Here is an 11,292-nt window from a genome sequence, read left to right on the forward strand (position 1 = left end):
TGCTAAGACAGAATCGCGGTGATGCAGTTCTGCTTCTTCGTATTTCTTTTTGTCAGGTGGACAAATATTTTATCAGTTCTGTGTCTTTTAAATTAAATCTGTCCAGACAGTACATTTTTTTTAATTTACATTGTCGCAATAATGTTACTAGTTACAGTAATCGCCATACGCTATGACACAAATACAAATTATAAAGATCAATTATAACTTGATTCATCCCGCCACTGAATATCCATATGCAAATATAACGGCACACACAGCGAGCAGCAGGAACACAGTACAGCAACCACTCTGTTGCAACTGTTTCGAGTTCTATGGTGTCCCAGCAATCACAGGAAATCATGTAACGGAAGTGTACGGAAGCGGTGAGCAGCCAAACCTGTCCGATTTTTCGAAACAAAAAATGGCATCTGCGGCAGTGACAAGCGAGAGCCAAGCGTCGGATGCAGATCAGCCCAAACTTTCCGATTTAATAGATAACGGGTGGAAACTCTATGAAGAAGTGGAAAGCACAAACGAGCCGACCTCATCCCTCCCGATCCAAGTTAAAATCAAGCGCGGTGTCTCCAAGTTAGAGGAGGCGACGCGGATGGTGGCCCAGCTCGACTTGTTCAGGTACCACCCGCTTGCGTCTGACACAACACCGGGGGCGAGATTCAAACGAGCCGCCGGTCTGGATGAGGCCTATCTATAGGAAAACGCATGGGTAGTTGTATGTTGTGATAATGTAGTCACTGTGCACCGGTTTATTTAAGCGATTGCAAGTGCATTTAGGTGTCCTGTTGTTTTCTGTACTATAGCAGAATGTCTAGTCGCTGTACACGGCCCTATCATCATTGACAGGTCACAGAAAAAACAAAACAAAACGAGAAGGCACCGCTAACACTGTTACCCAACTTTTCTGCTTCAGTGCGAGTGGGTCATTCTGCCAAAACTACCGAGAGACGAAATTAAGAAAAGATGAATGCATAGGGATGGAAATAAGAGGCTGCTATTGCAGAGCATTGTCACGCAGTCCAGGCTTTACTAGCCCCAGTGTATAGGTAACAAGCTCAGGTGTGTCTTATTAAACTCCTAGTAAAACCATAGTAAAAAAAATGGATCAAACTGCTATGCAATGGGAGTCTTATTCCCGTCCCCCATGCATACTGCTATTCTAACATTGTTAAGAGCTACTAATAACTAAGAAAACATTCTAACATATTGCCTTCCCTGTAAATGTAAATAAAAATATGCTAACTTTATTATTTTTGCCATGAGGAGCACGAAATAGGGTTTAAAATGTACTGACAAGCTGGATCTAATCATAAAATGTACTGACAAGCTGGATCTAATCATAAAATGTACTGACAAGTTGGATCTAATCATCCAAATTGTCAGTTTCCTCATGATACAAGTCACTCTCAAATGTATTTTGTTTGAACAGCTTCACAATTCCTTGTGTACCATAAGGGGTTAAGCATAATGACCGTGTCGTGTATTTATCCCCAGTCGAAATGAAGAGCTGGAGGAAATCGCCACGGCAGATCTGAAGTACGTGCTGCTGCCCGCTCTCCTGGGGGCGCTCACGATGAAAGAGACAAACCCGTCCAGGCGTCTGGAGCAGGTGCAGAAGGCCAGGGTTTACTTCCTGGACTTCTTAAAACGCTGCAAAGAATATAACATCATGAAGTTCGAGCTCCCGAAGGCAACGCAGAGCCCCGAAGAAAGCAATGAAACGGGGGAGGATTCGAGCAGCGGGACTCCTGCCCTGCCCTCTAACCCCCCTGATCTGGTGGCTATGGCAGTACACAGAAATGCCAAGATAGAAAGGGGAGTACCTGCTAAAATACACAGTGCTGTACTGATTCATGCTGGAGTTTGTTAAGCACTTTTATTCAGCAGGAGCTGTGGCTTTCTAATTGCATATATAAGCTATTGTATTATATTAGCATGTCCCTTGCTTTTCATTTAAATTAACATCTCTTGTTAATATTTATTTGGATATGAAAGTAATTAGGTGATTTATTACTGCCTGACAGTCATTGTGCCAAATAGCTTGGTGGATTTGTGATGTGGACGGATGTCTATTGTGTAAGTCAGGGGTGTCCAATCAGTCATGGTCCTGGAGGCTATTCCACTCCAGGTTTAACAGGTGCAATGAGAAATGAACTACATCAGGGTCTGGATGGAGGTTTAACAATTTACAACAGGGTTGGAACAAAGACCAGGACTGGATGGAAAAACTTTGGCCACACCTGATGCAAGCTGACACAATCAAGCTAATTTAATTTCACTTTAATTTATTACATTTCATTATTTTATTTTTTTTACAAACAGATACAATCAGAAGAAGGAGACAGAAGCCAAACTGTCGGAGATCAGAGTGGCAGTGGACAGCGGGCAGGCGGAGGATGAAGTGGTGCGAGACTTCTACCTGCTGAATGCACGCAGGTGGGTTACCATCGCACTGGAGGAGATCGAGAGCATCGACCAGGAGGTGCAGATCCTCAAGAGGATGGGCTCCCTGAAGAAGGTATACGTTTGATGTTTTATTCAGCTTTTGTGGGGTAAGGTTATAGGCACTGACGACAATGTAGCTCTTAAGCAGGGGTGGCCAAAGTTGGCCCTTCCAGTCCTGGTCTTTGTTTCAACCCTGTTCTACAGTGTTTAATTGAACCAATTAACCCTCTGTCCAGACCCTGAAGTAGTTATTATATCATTGTACCTGTTAAACTTGGAATGGGCTGACCCTCCAAGACCATGATTGGTCATTGTACCTGTTAAACCTGGAGTGGGGTGACCCTCCAAGACCGTGATTGGTCATTGTACCCTTGCTGTTCAGTGTCCACAGGGACGTGATTTGGTGGTTAGTTGGGTGAATTGAAGGCTTCTCCTTGACCTAGTAGAATGTTGATTAAAACAGCTTGTTTTCTCTTTGCAGTCTTATTTGCAGTGACTTTATATGTGTTTGTTTGGGTTAGGACTCTGCACACTCATCTAGACAGCAGCAGAGGCCGCCAATGAAACCATTCATTCTCACAAAAGATGCCGTCCAGGCCAGGTAGGCATGTTTTAATGGGTTGGTATGTCTTTCATATCTTAGTTAATTAGCTGCCAATCAAGTACGTCACTAACTAACTTTGCACAGAGACTACCCTTATGTAGCTAACTAAGCAGTTTCAGGGCTGGTTTCACAGACCCTGATCAGCACTAATCCTGGACTGCCTTATCTTAGAGGTGTGCAGGTCTGCACTGTTAAACAACAGCAGAGAAGGTGCTTGCTTCTATATTAAGCATGAACAAAAAGACTTGTGACGTCTGCGGTCTATCTAATTAAGCTCCTAATAAAATCGTGTCATTTCCCGCACGGAGCCGTGCTGACAGAGAGTGTTTTGGTGTTGCAGAGTGTTCGGAGCAGGCTATCCAAGCCTCCCAACCATGACTGTGAATGACTGGTATGAGCAGCACAGAAGACAAGGAGCTCTCCCTGACCAGGGGATCCCAAAGAGCGCAGGTACAGTACACCTTTGCAGAACATGTGTTTTTATTTTAGTAGTTTTAAGCTTGTCTGTATCTTTTTTCCATGCATGTAACATGCTGTGTTTGATGTCTTTGGTGTGCTTTTATAAAAAAAAATTTTACCAGTAGATGGCAGTGTAGGCTTCAAAGTTGTAAAGTACCATAGAAAAGCAGGCAGTACACATTTCAATTACAGATTGTCATTTTTATATACTGGTAGTTGTAAAGGCTTAGACAATATGTTTAATAAGCTTTGCCTATAAAACTGCAAAAATGTGTCAGCGACTCTCCATTCATTTCTTTGTATGTTTTTCACATACAGTGTTGCTATCATAAGAAAGTGGATACTAAATTAATAAATTCAAGGCCTAGCAAATACAGCTGTAACACAAGGGGGTGGTTGGCTTCTGTCCTGGTAATTATATGAGGCTCCCTCGTCTCTGTTGCAGCTGACCTTGATAACGAGGAGCGTGAGGAGGAGGAGAAGGAGAGACAGATTGGAAACGATAATGAGGAAGCATTGCAGAGAGCACGGGACTGGGACAACTGGAAAGACACGCACAGGAGAGGCTACGGCAACAGGAAGAACATGGGCTAGCAATGTGACTGCCTGCAGGACTCTTAGTGCTACAGAAATAAACTGCTACTGCTGGCTTCATGTGCAGCGGGGATGAGCATCTGTTAACTGCATTTGACACACAGAAATAACCACGAGCTGCAAACTGATTGGCCAATGTTTCAGCTGGGTTGAGGGGTAGGGGTGAGGGTGGGGATTCAGAACACAGAAATTGCTATTTTATTTCAGAATGTGAATTGATTATTCAGGTCTCAACTTCAAACTGAGTGTTACAGGTGTCGCATGCCTGGTTCTTGATTCTATTTAAAAAAGGCATCTTCAGTATAAATTGGAGATTTGCCTGTAAGAATTGCTGAAAAGCACTGTGTAAAAAAAGATCTTGATTAAAAAGCTGTCATTTAAATTTGATTCCTTGAGATATACTCCTGTCCTACAAGTAGGCTTGGGACGAATGCAGTATTATACAGTAATAGAGTATTTAAGGGTAGATTGAGGCATGTTTAGACGGTGACTTTGTTTCCTACTGTTTTAAGATTATTCAGCCAAATGAAACCTAGGCAAATCCCCAGTGTTTGAGGAAGATGCATTAGTTAGACCTCCAATTGACCTACATAGTGGAGGATCCAAGTATCCCCAATGCTTAAACCAAGGTAGGACACTGACATTTTGCAGCCTTTACAAGCATACATACACTAAACAGATGCACATGGGCTGTCAGATGTTTGATTTTTCTGAATTGACCCTTATAAAAGTTTCCCATTATAAAAGTATAGTATCAAATGTGAAACTGAGAAGGAGGGTGATGTCATCCCAATTAATTAAAAAAAAATAATATCTGGAATTTGTATCAATTGAATGAAATTATTGTCCAGTGATGTGGTGCACCTAGCCACCATAAAATGAAAATTGAGTCAAGTGAATTTCAGCACGTCCAGCTCTAGAAAAAATTTCTATGTTTTATTCCACCTTAGCAAGCTGCTAAGGCAGTCGCTTCAAATCAGAATTCTAGAGGTATTCTAGCACATACTGTGTAAAAACTTATTGCACATAAATAACAGGCAAGTGGAGCTGGCAGTTTAAGGGTTGGATTGTACACGTGTGTTTAGGGTATGAGAACCCACTGCTAAAGTTCATATATAATGACCATTGTCAAGATAAATGATTTGCTTGGCATTGAAAAAGCCCAGGCACTGTGCTGTGTCAGTACTGAAGGGAATGTCGTGGAATTTGTACCAATAAGGATCTGTTAGTAACTTGGGAGTACATTCAGTTAATATATAGCCACTGATAATCTTCACTGGAATTGGGTGGAGTTAGAAGCCAAAACATTTTTTTTTCTGCAGAAGCAAAGCTACAGAATTGTGGACTCTTGTAAGAGTCTACGAATTGTTCCCATTTATTTTTTTGCTATTTTTTTTATATAAATATATTTAAGGCTGACCTGTGTAGTGTTTTACAATATGTTGTTTCTTTAAATAAAAAGGTTACGCAATGATTCATATCTCGCATGGTATGTTTGAATTGCTATCAGTGCACACAACGAATAGCCTTTTCATTAAATAAAAAACATGTATTTAGAACTGGGGAAGCAGATGAATCACAGATGACCATCTGCACCCTTAACACCTTAGGGGCCATTCAGCAGATTAGGAGTAAAATACATTTTACTTACAGATTTCTAAACAGTCAAATTATAAAATCTATCTTCAAGTACAACCTTTTTTAAAAAATTAGGTTTTCAATTTCAGATGTGTCTAGTAGAATAATGTCTAGTGGCAGCTTTTGAAGAATGTACTGTAATATTTTATTTGTTTAGAACTGGAATACTCCACAGCATTGAATTGATGAAGTATTTAGTGCTTTCACAGATACTAGGTTATACCAATAGCACTGTCCAGCAGCTTTGAATTTGAACTTGCAGTGAGAGGGGGAAACTCTTCAGCTCTGCAGTTAAGTCTGTTGAATGTTCTCTGCCCAGGATGTAACCCTGGCGGGGGCTGAATTCTTGGCACCTTCTGCAGTCCCCACCCTGGGAATCAGTTTTCTGTGGAAGAGTCTGCATAGGTCTCTGCTTAGTCATATCACTACTTATAGAAACCAACATAACAAGTTGATTCGCTGTGCTTGTACTACAGTGTTGCGAAGGATACTAAAACCATCTTGTCCAATCCTTATGAATTAGATTGGATTAGTCATGGTGCTAAGATTGTTTGGCTGGTGGCCAATCAGCAACTAATAAAAGTAAGTGGTATTGCAGCTAATAGCCTGTGGAGAAAGTGGTTGAATAAGGGCGAGTGGTACAGCATGGGATGGGTTATAAAACCAAGATAAACTTGACAATTGATTTTGCATATCTTTTTATTAAACATGTATATATAAAAAAAATCTTAAATTATGCAAACATCAGTGGTTCAACAAAGTTAAAAACAAATTTTCTCCTGAGATTTCCAAGATCCCTAGAAAAAAATATTGGAACTTGCAATATTTAGTATTAAAAAGAGAAATTGATAAAGACAATGGAAATACCCTCACTGTGTGGTGTAAGAGGCTGGGCAAATTACTGGTATCAAAGACTTGTAGCAAGAACTCACATCACACAGAGAAATTGGACATTGAAACCTACAGCAACTAGGAGTTCAAAACCAGGTCTGCCCATACTGCTTTTAATTACCAACACTGTTTAATGGAATGCACTGCATTAGGTCTTGGCAAACATTCAACTAAACTATATAAAGGTATATGGTAATACCCTACTTCAATATCCATGCTGGTAAGGATAAGAAGAATTGCATTGTCATGGTTTGCAGTCAGCAGTTGGAAACATCTCTGGATATTTTTCTTTTTGATTCATATTGTATAGAAACATGTTTCTCTATCACATTATCCCTTTATCATCTTCTACAATATACTGTACGTGTGTAACAATTGAACTTGTTATTTTTTTATTTTAAAAACTACCGCAAAACTTGGAATGTACAATCTGGAACACTGCAGGCCCCTCCCTTTTTTTTTTTTTTTAAAGGAAAAAGGATTTCTACAACTCGTCATGGTTTTCCCCCTTTGGCTTGACCAGCCTGCCGATGAGGAGAATGGAGTTGGTCTTGTTGTCTCGCACTAAGAAGATGAACGGATGGTCAGCGTAGAAGAGTTTGGGTGACTTGAACTCCAGTTGTCCGTAAATGTCCTGGGTGAAGGGTTTGCCCTCGGTGTCCCACTCGAGGACGGCCGCATGGAGGACATTGGAGACGTGCAGGTCCTTCTTGCCAGTCATCCCGGAGAAGTCTGCCTTCGTCTTGTCAACTGCCTCGGCCAGGCCCAGCTCCTGCAGGTGTTTCTGTAGGAGACGGAAGAAAAGGCAAAGATGCAAACATCAAAAAAAACTATTCCGATGAATCACTTTGATCACTAAATTCCTATTAGTACCAAGGTTTTAGGTGATATGATAACAAATCAAGTATTATCTAGCTGAATTCTTTCAACAGTCTCAGATGTACCCCAAATAGTGTTATGTATCAGTTGTTCATTTAAACTGTTTGGGAGACACTGGTGCTCCTCTGACACTGAGCTCCCGACTCCTACCTGAAGCTCGTGGCTGACGTCCAGGTTGATTTTAGGCAGTGACAGCGCCACAGCCCTGTTCTCCAGCTTGCTGAACCAGCGGTTGAGCTGCTCCTTGGTCAGCATCTTCTCTACCCTCTCCAAGGGCTCCACATAGAAAGGCATGATGAACACCATGCTAGAATGCTTGTGGGCCAGCTGCATCTCCAGAATATATAGCCTGTTGTCATTGTCTTCATAAAACTTATAGTAACCTAAAAATGAAGATACAGGGCACTTTAGGGAATTCACAAACATTTTTGCTAGTTTACTAGACAAGAAAGATGGGGAGCATGGTATATTTTAGTGGACCAACAAAACAAATGTGGCACACCAGCTTTCAGGTCCACATGAGAGGATCTGCAAATGGATTGTAATTTACTGAAGGGGATTTAACATTGTACACCCTTGAGGAGCTGAAAGTACATTCACTGAGCTGGTTAGATAACTATAAACACGCCAGTCTGGGCTGCAGTAATTAGGCAGTGGGCATCACCTACCTGTGCGGTGCATCATTAGCACGGACACTGTGTGGGTACGGGAGGTCATGAACCCTCGCTTATCTACCATTTTGTCATGGAAGGATTCCTCCCAGTGGGCTGTAAAAGAAAAGACACTGGCTAAGTGTCAAATGTCCTCCCTTAAATAGCATACACATGTGTAGAAAGAGGGGCATAAATCATTGTGGTTTTCTATTAAATATGCATAAATCTTGAATCCCTCAGACCTTACATTGATGTTGGGATGAGGTTTGAGGTCTGTGGTAAGAGCGAAACTGCACAGGTTTTAATACCATGCTAACAGTAACAGTGTTGTGCTTACGTTTGAAGTACATGGCGTTGATGAACAGGGCTCCGTCGGCCCCAGGAAGCTCTCTGGTGACCTCAGCCACCCTGCCCATGGTGCTCTGGGAGGCCCACTCATTGATGGACTGCAGGGCTCTCCTCTTGTCCCTGAAGTTAACCTTGGCGTGCTCATGATTGTAGAGCTTCCTGCTGCTCTCCACAAACTGCGGCCGGAGGTTCACCGAAGTGGGGCCGTACAAGCGGCTGCCCATCTTCCAGGTGGTGTTGCGGGCCTTCTCATCGCTGACCTCGCTGAGCAGCGCGGAGAAGGCCGGGTGCAGCTTGTCCTCCTGGAGGTCGACGTTCAGGACCGACTTGACCTGGCTGGCGGTGTTCTCCTTGGCGCCCATCGTCATCACCCCCAGCGAGGAGGCCAGCACCACTGGAGAGAATAGGATGTTCTCTGACCTCAGGTTCTGGTCTTTCACCATGGTCTGGTACAGGTTCAGGCCCAGACTCAGGGTACTGTCAGCCAGAACTGAAGCATGATCCTTCAGGGCTACAGGATCTGCCCTGGCGAGGCTGAAGAGAATGCACACAACTGCTAGCTTCAAAGCCATTGTGCCTTGGAATGGAAACTCACGTCTAGCCTGCCAAGTGAACAGAAAAAGGGACTTCAGGGCAGCTCCATCAGTAGGCTTATTAATTAGTCATATATAATATATATATTTAAGGTCTTACCAAGATTCTTGAAATATTTTCAGCCTTGCATCTTTACAAGAGTCCTTATGTTTATGTACATTAGACTGTACTGATGAAGGTAGTGTTTGTTTTCAAAGTGATTCACTATGTAAGTTTGTCTGATATATTAAAATGAAATATGTGCTGTAGTGGTTTTACTGTAGTGCTTAATGCACAATTTTTTTTTTAAACCAGAGCAAACTTGTATCTAATTCATGCAAACTGGACATTAGCCAGGGTGGACGATTAATTCATCCAAACTGGACATTAGCCAGGGTGGACGATTAATTCATCCAAACTGGACATTAGCCAGGGTGGACGATTAATTCATGCAAACTGGACATTAGCCAGGGTGGACGATGAGTGCTGGTTTAACCAGATCCAGATTCGGGACATTCTTTCTTGCATATCCCCAACCCCCTTTGCAATCTTTACAAAACTGTTCAGCAGACATGCAAGTTATAAACTTGACGGGAAGTTGAGGATGCATTGTTAGACACACTGTAACAATACGGCTTTGTCTTTTCTGGAATTTTAAACAGGTCTACGTTTTTTTATTTCCATTTAATCCACTTTATGCCTTGAAATGTTTTCAAAGCGGTGTATATCTTTGTCAAGTCCATTCTGAAAAACACAATGAGTACAAGTATATTGGTTCACAAATTTTTTAAAAACACTCCCCTCCCCCAAGTGGATTATTTATGTGATGACAGTTGCCCTAGAGTTATTAATTATTAAACAAACAAAAAAAAAAAAAAACGCCACATCCTGGACCACACTGGTGAACTATAAACAAAGCCATTGCATGAAAATTGTGCTAGATAAGGTACAGTCAGCAACATCAGACTAATGATACAGACAATACTTCTGTGAGTTAGGATAGACACGTCAACACACACACAAAAGTTGGGCTTTCCCACAGTCTGATATCAATGACTTTACAGTGAAACACATTTCAATTCCTTATGGAATGACCAGTAAAGATGTGTTAGTAAACATTCTCTCGTTTACAGCTTTTAAACCCGTCGTATCAGGCAATGCAGACTTCAAGGCATTCTGAGTTGCTGTAAAGTTTCATAAATACTATAGAAAGCTTCTCAACATTTCGGAATGCCTAAGATGAGGCAAGCTTCGCTTACATGATTGCCTGGGTTAGCATTTGAACTCATAAATCCTTTTTCAATCAGCGTGCAATTGAGGGACCAGTTATTTGATCACAACCTGAGAGCACAAACTGGAGCAAAGATAACGGTGATAGAGAAACATCATAGCGTTTCTGCAGGTCGAGCGAATCATGTAAGAAAAAAAATGCATGTAACACATGCAGTTCTTTTAAACACAAATACCCGCAATCATAGTCAAACAAATGTCCCCTTGAAGAATAAAATAGCGCAAACTTAAACAGCTGAGCAAAAGTCAGCCAATCTGTGCTACAATTCACAATTCGCACACAATTGTTTTTCCACACCAAACAATACAGTAGAAGAACCTAAAGAAACCTTTACCTCTATTTTTGTTCAGACAGCTCACTCAGCAGGAAGTACACACCGTCGTCGTTGTTGTTGTTTCTGTTTCTGTTTCTTCTTCTTCTTCTTCTTCTTCTTCTTCTTCTTCTTCTTCTTCTTCTTCTTCTTCTCAAAATGGGGATGTGCGCTGCGACTCAGTTTATAGCTGGCTCAGGGAAGCTTCCAGAAGGAATTTGGAGTCTTGTGTCCAGACATCCATTAGGAGGATGCTGCCTGTGAAATGTGAGCCACTGCGACGAGAAGCACCTCCCAATTTATATATATATATATATGTGTGTGTGTGTGTGTGTGTGTGTGTGTGTGTGTGTGTGTGTGGAGGGAGAGGGGTTCCTAAGAGCTGACAGATGGCGTGGCGCTTACTTTTTTCTTTAAACACACATTAAATACATGAAGTTGCATCAGATTTTGTAAGGGATTGCATAATGCAGAACATTTGAGGAATCAAGTAGTATGGATGAGATCAGAAGTCCTTTCAGACAGATCTGCAAAGGGTTGCTCTGGTGCCTCCTACCAGTCTGATGTCTTTTCAAAATGTTTGAGTCTCTTATTTGCAACTTTAGCAGTT

At 41.8% G+C, this 11,292-nt stretch overlaps 2 protein-coding genes across 3 annotated transcripts; one reads left to right on the forward strand and one right to left on the reverse strand.

The window, feature by feature from the left end:
- Positions 1 to 264: 264 nt before the first annotated feature.
- Positions 265 to 5,573, forward strand: LOC131701757 (immunoglobulin-binding protein 1-like). The gene is made up of 6 exons (XM_059001571.1): positions 265 to 615; positions 1,492 to 1,810; positions 2,318 to 2,515; positions 2,964 to 3,043; positions 3,387 to 3,496; positions 3,951 to 5,573. The coding sequence occupies exons 1-6, from the start codon at positions 404 to 406 to the stop codon at positions 4,097 to 4,099; spliced, it is 1,068 nt and encodes a 355-aa protein (XP_058857554.1). The 5' UTR covers positions 265 to 403; the 3' UTR covers positions 4,100 to 5,573.
- Positions 5,574 to 6,418: 845 nt separating this feature from the next.
- On the reverse strand, positions 6,419 to 10,958 carry LOC117411891 (serpin H1-like). Of its 2 annotated transcripts, XM_034019712.3 has the most exons (6): positions 10,707 to 10,958; positions 9,202 to 9,825; positions 8,498 to 9,110; positions 8,176 to 8,274; positions 7,658 to 7,890; positions 6,419 to 7,412 (listed from the first exon to the last, which is right to left on the reverse strand). In XM_034019712.3, the coding sequence occupies exons 3-6, from the start codon at positions 9,078 to 9,080 to the stop codon at positions 7,113 to 7,115; spliced, it is 1,215 nt and encodes a 404-aa protein (XP_033875603.3). In that variant the 5' UTR covers positions 9,081 to 9,110; positions 9,202 to 9,825; positions 10,707 to 10,958; the 3' UTR covers positions 6,419 to 7,112. The 2 variants fall into 2 exon arrangements, with proteins under 2 accessions (XP_033875603.3, XP_033875606.3); XM_034019715.3 differs by lacking the exon at positions 9,202 to 9,825.
- Positions 10,959 to 11,292: the final 334 nt, after the last annotated feature.

This window comes from Acipenser ruthenus, chromosome 26, assembly GCF_902713425.1.
Source record: "Acipenser ruthenus chromosome 26, fAciRut3.2 maternal haplotype, whole genome shotgun sequence".
NCBI classification, from domain to species: Eukaryota; Metazoa; Chordata; class Actinopteri; order Acipenseriformes; family Acipenseridae; genus Acipenser; species Acipenser ruthenus.